The sequence below is a fragment of the Pelophylax lessonae genome, assembly GCF_965119305.1.
Source record: "Pelophylax lessonae genome assembly, chromosome: 3".
Classification (NCBI taxonomy): domain Eukaryota; kingdom Metazoa; phylum Chordata; class Amphibia; order Anura; family Ranidae; genus Pelophylax; species Pelophylax lessonae.
Window position 1 is genome coordinate 543555449 of NC_138770.1, and position 14734 is coordinate 543570182.

At 48.3% G+C, this 14734-nt stretch overlaps 1 protein-coding gene across 1 annotated transcript in view; it reads right to left on the reverse strand.

The window, feature by feature from the left end:
* LOC309551844 (pecanex-like protein 2) overlaps positions 1 to 14734 on the reverse strand; it is a 256799-nt gene that overhangs the window by 163779 nt on the left and 78286 nt on the right. The window contains exon 10 of the mRNA XM_082252546.1: positions 1004 to 1149. Within this exon, the coding sequence (XP_082108672.1) occupies positions 1004 to 1149 (146 nt within the window). The remainder of the gene's footprint in view (positions 1 to 1003; positions 1150 to 14734) is intronic.

Consider the following 14734-nt stretch of genomic DNA (forward strand, 5'->3'; position numbering starts at 1 on the left):
AATAACTCAGTGGCCCCCTTGTGATGCCATCGACCTAACATGCACCACAAGGGGACAGGGTCATACTGAAAGGTTTTTTTTTTCACTTTCAGCTGTCAGCAGGGAAGCCCACTGACAGCTGATGACTCATTGGTTTTTAAGGACACGGCGGCTGTCCGCTCCTTTAACAACCAGGTTGTTTACTGGTTGTTCCTTGAATATCGCATGCCCGGTGCACTACTTGTTTACCGCATGCAACTTTTTTTTTCTGTGAATTGACATTTATTCCCTCTTTTATGCATTTACATAGCGTATTTGCTTTATGCCGTAAATACCGCATAAAGCAGTGGTGAATTAACATTTTTAGGATCGCATGCAATATTTGGGAAAACACCTAAATTACCAATCATGTGATCTGGTTCTGTGAATAGAGACCAGTGTCACTGTCTGTGGCCGCATGTGTTCACTAAGTGTAAACACATTTTTACAAAAAAAATCAACATTTTTAAGTAAGTTTACAATTTTTTGTTGGCCCGCATTCATAGCTCGGAAGCCACAAGTCGGACACCTTTGCTTTAGGGCATAGAGGAAGAGGCTGTATTACCTCTCACTCTGGCAGTCTCTGGTGCTTTCCTTTTCTATCCTCCACTTCAGGCTGTGGGTAGTCCCTTGGCGCCCTCATGTAAAATACACAGCTAGAAGTCCTGTATGGTATGTGAGGAGTTAAGTGTATGACTATGCCTGCAGTGCCTTAGAGAGGAGGCTGGGGAGGACTGGTCACAAAGATGGCAAGAAGTAAAGTATTACACCCTATTACTCTACCCCTAGGCATAAATAGGTATTGAGCCCTTGCACAATGGGAAAGGCCAACTGCAAGTATATATTTTTTTTCTGTTCCTGGATTTGGGATTTAAATCTGTCAGATTAGATGCAACCACCACATCTAAGAATTGGTAAACTGCAAAAGATTAACATTTTGTATTACTACCACTTAAGGATACATGTTTACATAGCCCTTACTTACTTGTCAAACAATGCCAAAAATGTAAGCCTGTCACACCAAACTTTAATCCATTTGCCTGGAAAAATGCTGAATTTATAGAATTGCTTCTTTGGAAATTTATATTCTGATGAGACATATGAAGAATTTTCAGCTTCATGACTCAATGTCTGGAAGCAAAAACATGCAATACAAGTTTTAATAACAAAATTATTTACCTGTACCATAGGCTATATGTTTAGAAAGATATAATTACAGCAAAGAATATTTACAAAATTAGTTTTACAAATCTTGGTGCAAAGCAACCTGATGCAAAAGAGGAGCTGCTGCCATGGCATCCCAGTCAAATTTCTGTTCCATTTAAAAAGTAGTACCTGATTAGTTGTTTTAAATAAACTGTTGTGTTTTGAGGAAGAAAACCTGCATTCAAAGTAGAACTGTTAGAATGCTGTTTATACAGAAATAAGTGCAACAACCATCATCATATATTATACAGTGACGAGTAGTTCTGCCAATATTAGGTGATAGTATTAAGTTTAAGCCCCCGTTCACACCAGTGAGACTTGTCTTGCGATTTGACAGTTCAAAATCCCAATACATGTCGCATCCAATTGTCGGCAATGGAATAATTCATATCACTGCAACTCATGTCGTAGCGATTATAAAAAAGGTTTCTCACTACTTTTTACCAATTTCATTGCGAATTGCAAAGACTTGTGTTAAATGAAACCGCAATGAAATCAACAGTGCAAATCGCATTGATATGTGTCTTTGAAATCTCGCTGAAGTATCGTGATTTCAAATCCGCCCAAGTGTAAACTAGGGCTAAAGCTTGAATAATGATGTCGATTCCTGTCTGGGGTTCAGCCATGTGTCCAACAACATCTTGACTGGTAAGAGTCATATCTGCAGCACCTTTCCAAAAGGTTATTGGTTCAGCTACAGTCAAAGTACTAAACACTGTTGCAGATACAGATACAACTGAATGCAAAACAGTCTCTGAAAAAGAAAAACTGTCAAAAAACATTTATATGATGGCTACTAGGAGTGTTTCATCAACATTTTCAGTTGCTACTTTTACAAACCAGAGCTACCAGTCCTAAAAATTTTAAATGAAGATGCTGCTGATAGGAGAGAGGGTACCTGGAAGTGTATAAAGCAGCCCAGTTTAAACGTATCTACAGATGAATGGACAACAAAATATCTGAAAGCTCAAATTACTACGGTATATACCTGAATATAGATGATGATCAAATTGTGCATATATGCAAGTGTGAAACTGCAAAACAAATGTGGGAGGAGCTACAGAATTGACATGATTACATAATGATGACATTTCCAATAAACTATACCTTTTTTAATTAGGTGAAAGGTGTAGGAATATACAGTATAAGAAGTAACTTAGAAATGATGGAAAGCCTGCAAGCTATAGGAGAAAAAGAGACTTTCATATAGCAGCACTTTTACTCAGTGGTCTCCCAAACAGCTATGAGATAGTTGTTACAGCGCTTGATTTTTTCCCAGATGATGGGCTTACCCTGGAATATGTTAAAGGGAATCTTGTGGATGAATAAAAGCAAAAAACTGAAGATGCAAACAGTGAAAAGTCCTACTACAGAATCTGCATTAAGAACCAATGACCGCAATAAAAGTAATATGCAAAGTGAAACATGTCAATGTTTTGTATGCAAAAAGACAGGTAATTTAAAAGCAAACTGCAGAATTTTTAAAGCTAGAATTATTCAGCAAAAAGCATATTAATCAACAAAAGGCCAAAAATGTTAACAGGGATAACAGAGGATGCGTCAGAAACTATGTGTGCCTTTCAATTAAAGAGGGTGCCTTATCCTTTTTCACTGAATTCATTAACTCTGGAGCCACAAGTCATATCATAAATTGTAAACATTTCCTCACTTAGATAGATAGAAGCAAAACTTGCTTACTTTTTAATGTGAATATGTAATCAACATACTGGGGGGAGGCAATTATGAAAGCCTGCTACTTCTAAAACAGCTTGGAAAGTAACATAGAAAACTCCATTTAAGCTTTTGGAATGTCAGGGTCAAAAAATAATAAAAAAGAGACGTGGCCCCATGGGATTGTCATCCCTATCCTATCGCCCATTTGTTTTTAAATACAGTAAATGTTACTCTTAATAGAGGGCTAGGATGAATGTTAGGTACATGTCTCTCTATGGCTGTTTTGCTGGTTATTTCTGTTTCAGGTAACAAGCTGCCTGCTGTTGCTAGGAAGACTACTGTGCACTGGATTGGAGACAAATCTTTTGGTGGTAAACATCTGGCTAATGAGTGTAACCTTTCACTTATATCCTCTCCTGTCACTGGGTGGAGTCAGCATTTACGTCAGGTCTGTTGGCTGAATTCACCACTGGACTCTACTCAGTCTTCCTTCTGGATCTTTTGACCATTCTCTCACCCTCCCTCCCCCTTATTTACCCCCCCCCCCCTTTCCACCTTAACAACCTATGCGTCATCAGCTGTCAGAAGACCAGAGGAAGAAGACCTGAGGAAGAAGAAGACCAGAGAAAGAAGAAGACCTGAGGAAGAAGAAGACCTGAGGAAGAAGCGGAGGAAAAAAAAAGACGGAGGAAGAAGAAGAAGACCGCAGAAAGAAGAAGACCAGAGGAAGAAGAAGACCCGAGGTAGAAGACAGGAGAAAGAAGAAGACCGGAGGAAGAAGGCATTTTGCTTTTTTCACACTACACTACTTTTTTTGGATGAATGGGTAGAGGCACAATGTACCCCCTACTCATTTACATATGGGGGGCCGGAATCTGGGGGCCCCCTTGTATGGCCAAAGCCAAACATTTTACCAACACTACAAAAAACTGAATTTTTGTAAAATCTTACCTGTAAAATTCCTTTCTCTGAGTCCTCTGACAGTCGCCGCCACCTCTAAGTCATCACTGTTGGGTATTGACTTCCCATGCGCAGGAGTAGCTAGGCATATAGACTTAGTCAAAAGACAAAAGGCATTAGCATATACACACCCATGGGGGCTGTCCCATCTGGTCAATACCCCTCCTGCATCACCACTCCTAACTCAGTTTGGTAGCATAGCAGTAGGTAATAAGAACCCCAAAAGAGGGGCGGGGCGGCGACTGTCGGAGGACTCAGAGAAAGGAATTTTACAGGTAAGATTTTACAAAAATTCCGTTTTCTCTTATGTCCTCCGACAGTCGCCGCCACCTCTAAGTCATTACTGTTGGGATGTCCCAAAGCAGTATAAACATGAGGGGTGGGAGACGCAACCGTAGAAAAGGCAACGCAGTACCCACATCAGAGAAAGGAATCTTACATGCACTGTAAGAGAACCAACTGGGCAACCGAAAAAACAATGCTCCACAGGAGCAACAGCCCGGGAAAGCAAATGCCAACAGCCAGGGACCCAGAAAAAAACACAAGGGTCCATCATGGCACTGCCGCACTGAGAACTTTGCGGCCAAAGGAAGCATCAGCCGATGCCCGAACGTCTACTTTGTAGAATTTGGAAAAAGTGTGCACCGACGACCAAGTCGCAGCCTTGCACACCTGGGCCACCGAGGCCCGATGCCAATAGGCCCAGGACGCACTGACAGATCTGGTAGAGTGCGCCTTAACCGGGAAGGGTGGAACCCATTCCTTCAAGGCGTAAGCCTGTTCAATGGTCTGTCTGATCCATTTGGCAATAGTGGCTGCAGAAGCAGCCATGCCCTTCCGAGGTCCCTCAGGAAGGACAAAGAGGGAATCCGTCTTCCGAAAGGACTTCGTAGACGACAGGTAAACCCTGATCGCCCTGACAACATCCAAGGAATGCAGAGCAACCTCTTTAGGATGCTTAGGCTTCGTACAAAGCGAAGGCAGGACAATGTCCTCATTAATGTGGAACTCAGAGACCACCTTAGGAAGAAAGGAGGGATGCGGACAAAAAAACACCTTATCCCGGTGAATCACCAAGTACGGAGAACGGCAAGATAACGCTGCCAGTTCAGACACCCTGCGAGCCGAAGTGATCGCCACCAAAAGGGCAACCTTCTTAGACAGCAGAGGCAACGATATTTCCCGAATGTTTTCAAAGGGAGCACGCTGTAAGAAGGACAGAACCAAGTTCAAGTCCCATGGAGGTAAAGGCTCCTTACTGGGAGGAGCCAAATGTTGCACACCTTGAATGAAGGTGCGAACCAGCGAGTGAGACGCCACAGGGCGTTGAAAAAGTATAGCCAGTGCAGACACCTGGCCTTTGATCATGGCCAGCGCCAGGCGCTGGTCCACCCCAGACTGGAGGAAGGCCAACACTCTGGACACCGAGTACGAGCGAGGGGAGAACCCCCTGGACTCACACCAGGCGAAATAAGCCTTCCAGGTACGGCAATAGATTTTACCGGAGGAGGTCTTTCTAGCCTTGACAAGGGTAGGGATGACCTCAGAAGAGAGACCCCTGTCCTTCAGGACCTGGGTTTCAACAGCCAGGCCGTTAAAGCCAGCGACTGTAAAGCAGGATGGAAGATCGGACCCTGAGACAGGAGATCTTCCCGCAGAGGCAGACGCCACGGAGGCGCCACTGCCAGGTAAACAACTTCGGCGTACCAGGACCGGCGTGGCCAGTCCGGAGCCACCAGAATCACCAGGTGCGGTTCCGAGACCAATCTGCGGAGGAACCGGGCCAGTAACTGAATCGGAGGAAAGGCATACATCAGACGATACTGATGCCAAGGGGCTACCAACGCATCCAAGGCATCCGCCAACGGATTGCGCATTCTTGCCACGAACCTTTCCACCTTTTGATTTAGCCGGGATGCGAACAGATCCACATCTGGGGATCCCCACCTCGCACAAAGCATTTAAAAGACCTCCTGGTGTAGGGACCATTCCCCCTGGTCCAGGGTCTGGCGGCTCAGATAGTCGGCCTGCCAATTCTCCATACCCGGAATGTGAACTGCCGAGATCGCTGGGACATGAGCCTCGGCCCAAGACAGAATGTCGGTCACCTACCGGGCCGCCCGAGCACTCCTGGTGCCCCCTTGGTGGTTGATGTAGGCCACCTCGGTAGCATTGTCCATCTGTACCCGGACAGGACGGCCTCGAAAACGGCCCGACCACTGGAAGAGACAGAGTTTTATCGCTCGCAATTCCAGCACATTTATTGGGAGGGAGGACTCTTCCTCCGACCAAGTGCCCTGGGCAGACAGGTTGCCCAGAACTCCACCCCAGCCTGACAGGCTGGCATCTGTGGTAATCACCGTCCACACCAACGGACGGAAGGGCTTGCCTTCCGCCACAGACGGGGACTGGAGCCACCACAGAAGAGCCAATCTGGTCTGACGACTCAAGGAGACACACAGATCCAGGGACTGAGGCAGTCTGTCCAACATGGCCAGGATCTCCACTTGGAGAGCCCGCGTGTGGAACTGAGCAAAGGGTATCACCTCAAAGGCCGATACCATCAACCCTAGGCCCCGCATACAGGTCCTGAGTGACGAGGACGGGCTGTCCCTGAGGGACCTGATCTCGTCCCGCAAAGTCCGGAGCTTGTCCTCCGGCAAGAACACCTTTGCCTGAGCAGAGTCCAGAATCATTCCCAGGTAGGGAAGACAAAGCGATGGAGACGTCGATGTTCCATCCGAACTCCTGGAGCGTCTGCACCATGGTGGACAGATCGCGCACTAGGTCCTGGCTGGCACGTGATCTCAGAAGTAGATCGTCCAGGTAACCCAAGACCGCAATGCCCTGAACCCTCAGTAGGCCCAGAACCGGCGCCAACACTTTGGTAAACACCCTTGGTGCCGAAGCGAGACCGAAAGGTAACGCCACAAACTGGTAGTGGTCCTCTGCGATAGCAAATCGAAGGTACCGCTGATGACCCTCGAAAATGGGGATGTGCAGGTACGCATCCTTCAGATCTATCAAGGCCAGGAATTCCCCTGGACTCAGGGAGGCCACCACCGAACGGAGAGACTCCATATGGAACTTCCGAACACGCACGAAGCGGTTCAGTGCTTTTAGGTCCAGAATAGGACGCACATTGCCCTCCTTTCTGGGCACAGTGAACAGATTGGAATAAAACCCCCGAAACCTGTCCCGATGAGGCACCGGGACAATCACTCCCTGAGCAAGCAGGTCCTGCACCGCTTGATGCAAGTCCTGCAGACGCCCCGGAAGCAGATGAAGATTGGAGGGAAAGAAGAAAGAATCTGTCCGCCGGCCGGGAAAGGAATTCGATCTTGTATCCCGATCTAACGATTTCCAGAACCCACCTGTCCAATATCCGGAGCAACCAAGGTTGGAGGAAACCGCGCAAACGTCCCCCCACCCCTGAAACGGGTGAGGGCGCCCCTTCAGGCAGAGGCGGATTGACCCGCCGCGCCAGCATTGCCGGACTTCTGCTTACCCGCCCAGGGCTTCTTCTGACTGCCCTGGGCCTTGAAGGGCTTGCCCTTGGATTGGTTCCGAAAGGCACGAAAGGAACCCTGAGTGGATCTAGGCGCAGAACCCCGCTTGCCCCGAAAGGACTTGTTCTTCGGGTTCTGGGGCAGCATAGTGCTCTTGCCCCCCGTGACGCCTTTCACCAGGGTATCCAACGCCTCGCCAAAAAGGCGAGAACCAGCATAGGGAAAATCAGCAACTGTTTTCCGTGAGGACTGGTCAGCCGACCAGCTCTTCAGCCATATCAGTCACCGGTTAAGTAGAGAGGCGAGCCACTAAGGGGGCCTCATTCAAGGCTGCATCACACAAATACATGACTCCTTGGTGGATCTGATCCACCATTTCCAGCCGGGCAGGCGGAACACCATCAGACACGAGATTGCACCTAAGCATCTTAGTCCAATCAGCCACTGCCTGAGCCACCAGAACGGATGCGAAAACGGGTTTGAGCAACGAACCCGCCACCGTATAGGAATGGCGAGCTAGAGACTCCAACCGCCGGTCCGTGGGGTCCCGGAAAACCGGGGTATCCTCAGTAGTAACCAAGGTAGCCTTGTTTAACACGGCCACAGTGTGATCTACCTGTGGAGGCACACACCATCGTGATTCCGTAGCCGGCGCAAAAGGATAAAGCAATTTGAACCGACTAGGTACCAGGAATGGACGTTTTAACGTGCGCCACATTTCATTAACAGTGTAATGAAATTCAGCTGGGCAGGGGAAAACCTGCGCAGACTTGCGGGTCCTGTGCGTCCCAAATGAGGACACAATGCCCGGAGGACAGGGCTCATCCTCTAAATGCAAGGTTTCCTTAACAGAAACAATTAACTCATCCATGGTCACCCGTTCTTCAGGTGACCCTGGGGAGGAGGTATCAACCCCCTCCATTTCAGCCTCCCCCTCGGACCCCGGGGGGTCCAGGGATGAGCGGGACCCTGAAAAGGGCACGCTCACAGCAGCAGCCATATCCCCATCTGAATCAGAAGAGAGAGACAATCTGGGCCTCTTTTTTGCAGCACGTTCAGACATCAGCATTTCCATATTAGACACCAAAGTCGCCATTACAGCAGCTAACTCGGGTCGCAGCGGGGCCACAGGAGAACTGGGGACCCCCACTAAAGCTGGGGGGGAACTTGCTTTCCTGAGAATCCATTGCTCAAATTTCACGGAAAAAAACAGTGCAATAAATGTGTACTGCCCCTTTTAAATTGCTGCGGAATGCGCAGCCCACCGCTACAGCTACAGTGACAAAGACCCCAAAAGGAGAGAGAAAACTGAGCCAGAAGCGATAATACAGAGGAATATTGAGAGTGATATCCTGCAGAGCCCGCAAAGTCCTGCTGCATATGGAAAGGAAGTGCTGCTGAAGTAGGCTGAACTTAAAGACTTTCAGTCTTAGGGAAAATGGCTGCCCCATAGGATTGCATTGGAGGCTTCAAGAAAATGGCCTCCGAACATGCGGTCGGACCGATCGTTCTACACCCACCAAAATGGCGGCGGATGGCGCCAAAACAGCATGCAGTATCGCCCACAGAGAGGCTGACCATGCCTGTCCAAATCAAAGATGGCGGACCGTGCAAGTTCACTCCGCTGCGGTCGCCACACAAAGTCTGCACCCCCAACAATGCACCGAAGTGACACAGGGAAGGGGACCCCCACACATACAGAAAACTGCACAAGCGATCCCCGCAGGGACCGCATCAGGGAGTCACACAGGCACAGACATGGGGGACACACAGCAACACAGACTGCCACCCCAGACAGAGGCCCCACACAGAAGTACTTACCTGTACCAGATGGCGTGGGAAGCCTCTATGCATGGAAAACCGCTGTCCTCACCTGACTGGGAGTGCCGTGAGCCAGGGACATGACACTGCAGCACCGCAGATTTGTCCTGTGAGGTAGCCACCTCACGGCTGCATCCCTGCAGCGAACAGGGATGGGTCGTTCGTAATGCCAGGGCGAGCCATAACTGAACGCTCGATGGCGGGCTGGGGGTCTATCTGACCCTTTTGCTCTGGAGAACCAGGGCGGTCAGTCCGAATCCCAGCACCGCATGATCCATCTTCATCCGAAGAGAAGACTAACACTAGAAGCTGACAAAATAAACAGCTAGTAAAGTAAGAGAAAAAACTGGCATTTTCAAAAAAATCAAATAAAAGATTAGGAAGGCTGAGACTGAAGCCCCAGCACAAGGTAAGCCTGACTACTCCTGACTCTAGGCAGATTAAAACTGAGTTGGGAGTGGTGATGCGGGGGGGGGGGGGGGTATTGACCAGATGGGACAGCCCCCATGGGTGTGTATATGCTAATGCCTTTTGTCTTTTGACTAAGTCTATATGCCTAGCTACTCCTGCGGATGGGAAGTCAATACCCAACAGTGATGACTTAGAGGTGGTGGCGACTGTCGGAGGACATAAGAGAAAAAAAAACTATGTACGCTAGCACACTAAGCTAGAGGGTGCTTCATTCTAGTTGAACTTGAGAGATCATTTGTTTAATTTGTAAGCGTGTGGCCCAAAAAAGACAGTTGGGAATAAGGAAATGAATTCAACCTAATAACATAATAAATGAACATGTATTGATGTGGATACATTCGCTTGATTCGGATGAGAAACAAATTTTTCCATCGTGCACATCGTTAGTTTCCAAGGCATACAGGAAAATGTCAGATGGTTAAAAACAGTCTAACATGTACTAAAACTAAACTGTAAACTAGGAAACACATACTTTCGCTTGTCTAATTTCCAGCATAGCAAGGGTCCTTCCAGGCCTTGATGTCTTGCTACAAAAGGAGGATGAATGAGGTCATTATTGAAGCAGATTAACACCTAAAATTTAAAGTATGGCTAACAGGGATTCTATAACACAGTTTATGTGAAATACTTATATTTAACGGAAAAATGCTGATCCAGGCTAATTCTAGTGCTAATTGCAAAACTAAAAACTCAACACATCATTCCAAAAAGTGTGGGTCAAAAATACACTATTTATTTTCGTACATCATGGGACACAGAGCCATAAATCATAACATATGGGTTATATTGCCACCTATAGGTGAAGGACACTGGCAACCAATCAGAATTGATGACCCCCTATATAACCCCTCTCACACAGGAGGTACCTTCATTTTTTTCACCAGTGTCTAAAAGGTGAAGGTTGCTGTGGAGAGGTGCTCCACATGTTTGGAGCTGGTCTGTGGAATTACCATGTAAAAGATTATTGGCTAGCTTTCCATTTCAGCGAGAACACCTTTTTGGTGATGTTCTAGATAAGCATTTCCAAAAGATCTCGGGGGGGGGGGGGGGGGGTACATGGCTACCTGTAAAGAGGAAGAGCAGGCGTCCTTCCTTTAAGATCCCCAGCACTCATAATACCTGTGCGTCTAATTCCAGGCAGTGTGCGACGGCCTCAACCGCCTGCATCCGGACCCAAGCCTTTAGGGCAAGGTTAGAAAAAGCCCTGGGCCCAGAGATCAGCCAAATCTTCCTCTAAGCCCTCTCTGTGAGGGGGCGCCCCCACTCACCTGGGTGGAGGGAAGGCTTCTGCAGTTCTCAGGGGTAGGGGTGGAGTCCATTCAAGACAACAGGGTTGTCTCCACCATTTCACAGCGATACAAGCTGGAATTTTGGGTGTTCCTGCATCCTCAGTTTGTAAGGTCAAGTATTCAAACAGATCCCTTAAAAAGAAAGTCTCTCTTTCGGGCGTTGGACCAGCTGAGAGCTCAAAGGGTGATAACTGAGGTTCCAGAGAATGAAAGATTCAAGGATTTTCACCCAAACCTGTTCATAATCCCCAAACCAAGCAGGGATGTGAGACCTATTCTGGATCTCAAAGCTTTAAACCAGTTTCTGAACATTCGTTCTTTCTGCATGGAGTCAATTCGTTCAATCATAGTCTCCCTGCAGGGAAAGGAATTTCTAGCATCCATAGACATCAAGGATGCATATCTGCATGTGCCTATATTTCAGGCCCATAAAAGATTTCTTCATTTTGCGATAAGAAACCATCGTTTTCAGTTTGTGGCCCTGCCCTTCGGGTTAGCCACAGCTTCAAGAGCGTTCATTAAGATCCTAGCTCCTGTATTGGCTGTTCTAAGGTTCCGAGGGATATCTGGACGATCTATTACTAACAGATCGATCGGCGTCGGCTCTAAGCCGAAATGTCCTTCAGAAAGTACAATTTCGGGAACGTCTGGTGCAGGCAAAGATATTCCTGCCAGCAAGAAGGGTCTCAGACCTGAAGGATCAGGTTCGGTCCATATTAAGGCTGAGATATCCTTCTATACATCTTTGCATGATGTTATTGGGGAAGATGGTGTCCGCATTCGAGGCTATTCCCTATGCTCAATTCCATGCCAGACCCTCTGTCTGTTCTGGAGGAGGCTACTGTCCAGAGGAAAAGGTCTTGGGTAGAGAGTCGCCTCCCCATCAACATTCTGGAAATTCATGCAGTCAGTCAGGCTCTGAAATTCTGGACACGCAGACTTCAAGTCACCCTGTCAGGGTGCAATCCAACAATGCCACGGCTGTGGCTTATGTCAACCAAGGAGGCACAAGGAGTCGGTCAGCCTAGAATGAGGTGGATATCATCCTGTCCTGGGCAGAGAAGTTTGTGCCATGCCTGACAGTAGTGTTTATTCCATGAATAGAGAACTGGCAGGTGGATTTTTTGAGCCGTCAACAGAAGTTTCCGGAGGAATGGTCCTTACATCCTGAGTTTTTCAATCGATCTGCCTATGCTGGGGGGTCCCACACGTAGATCTGTTGCCATCCAGGTTCAACAACAAGTTGGAGAGATTTGTGTCCAGGACTAGGGATCTATTCGCAGTTGGAGTGAATGCTTTGGTGACTACTTGGAAGGAGTTTTCCCTGATTTTTGCCTTTCCTCCGGTGCAGCTGATTCCGCGTTTGATGCACAGGATCCAGCTAGAGGGGAAACCAGTAATTCTGGTAGCTCTGGCATGGCTGAGGAGGATTTGGTATGCACAAATCCAAAGGTTGGAAATGACAAGGCCTTGGGTTCTTCCACTGCGTCCGGATTGCTCTCTCAAGTTCCAATATTCCACCCTACTGTACAGTCTCTAAATTTGATGGCTTGGCTATTGATGCCTTAATCTTGGAGGAGCAGGGTGTACCGACACAGCCTTGGCCTCTCCCCTACGCGTGATGACACAGTGATTCCCCCTGAGGAAGATACGTCAGTCCCTGTGTCGTCACGCGTAGGGGAGGGGCCAAGGCTGTGTCAGTGAGGCAGTGAGAGGAACCGTGTTTGCTGGGCTGAACAGCAAGTACCCTATTGAGCATATATGTCGGAATACTTGTGTGCCTGTAAAAATCTGGCTTGGATAGTCTGGTGCACTGCAGCACCTGACAAATGTGAGTGTTCAAACATTTTTAATAAACACAGGATTTGATAAATGGTACTTGCACCATGGATATATGTTTTCTTTTTCCCCATGCAGGAGAGCTGGTGAACTCATTAAAGCCAGATTGGGAGCCACAGCATCGGAGGAGTTTTACACACCCTTTCCCTGTTGGATAATTTTATGCTGTCATTGACAAAGCGTAACAACGAGGACACACTTTATGAGGTGAGAAACCCACCTTGTGGGGGGGGGGGGGGGGTCACACGAGTGAAGGTGACAACATCAGACAAAATCATTTTGTGAACAACTGCTTGTTATTTTTTACTTTGGGGACTTTTTATTCATAATTTTTTTCACGGATTATATTTAACCACATCCATACCGGCGCATAGTAATATGACGCCGGCAGGATGGCTTTACCGTTCCGGGCAGCCGTCATATGATCTCCGCCCGCTCTAGCTGCTACTGCGCGCCCCCGGGGGCGCGCAGCACAGCGATCAGGGATGAGGCTCGTCCCTCGGACATAGCCCATCCCTGATCAAGGTAAACAGCCAATAGAAATTGGCTGTTTACCATGTGATCGGCTGTGTCAATCACAGCCGATCACATGAGCTGCTCCAGCACGAGCCGCTCGTTCTCTCTGCAATGCGCGCCCCTGGGGGCGCGCAGAGCAGCGATCGGGGACGAGGCTCGTCCCTCGGACAGAGTCGATCCCCGATCTAGGTAAAGAGCCAATGAAATTGGCTCTTTACCACGTGACCGGCTGTGTCCAATCACAGCCGGTCACAAATGTCAACAGAGAACACGGTAACTAGCTGTCACCGTGTTCTCCTCCTCACACACTGATCCTGTGTGAGGAAGAGAGTGTGGTAACAGCTAGTTACCGATTACAGTGCACGCTAAACACACTGATTTCCCCCCCCCCAATAAAGAGCACCTGTCACTAGCCCATCAAAGTACCCAAGTACTTGTCACCAGCCCATCAGGTACTCTGATAACAGGTACTCAGGTACTCTGATGGGCTGGTGACAGGTATTCGGGTACTCTGATGACGGGTACTCGGGTACTCTGATGACGGGTACTCGGGTACTCTGATGACGGGTACTCGGGTACTCTGATGACGGGTATTCGGGTACTCTGATGACGGGTACTCGGGTACTCTGATGACAGGTACTCGGGTACTTTGAGTACCTGTCAACGGAGTACCCGACATCAGAGTACCTGAGTACCTGTCACCTACCCATCAGAGTACCCGAGTACATGTCACCTACCCATCAGAGTACCCGAGTACCTTCCACCTGCTCATCAGAGTACCTGACGCCTGAAGTACCCGAGTACTTGCCGCCTGCTCATCAGTACCCATCACTACTCATCAGTACTCATCAGTACCTATCACGTATCAGTACTGATCATCAGTACCCATCAGTACAGTATCACCTATCAGTATCAGTACTACTCATCAGTACCTATCACCTGCCTGTCACCTGCCCATCAGAGTACCCGAGTACCTGTCACCTGTCTATCGGAGTACCTGAGTACCTTCCACCTGCTCATCAGTACCAGAGTACCTGTCACCTGCCTGTCACCTGCCCAGCAAAGTACCCGAGTACCTGTCATCCTTCATACAGCCACCATGTCCAAGTCCAAAAAGGTTTATATACGTCCTCCGTTTAAACCTAAATACCGGTGTTATGGCAGCAGATAGCTGCCATAACCCTGGTATTTTTTTAAACGGTGGACGGTTGGCTTTCCGATAAGGGTGGTCCCAGCGGCGGATTCGCCGTGGGATCACCCTTCCGGGATGGCGGAAGAGGCGCCCCCCCCCTCCCGCCGCGTTCCGGTCCTTTTCCCCGCTTACCGGACCCGCCGGCAGCGGGGAAAACGATCTGGTCCCGGATCCTCACAGACAGGATGTCGAGTGAGGGCAAGCTTGCCCTCACTTGACTCTATGGTCTTGGAGGACCG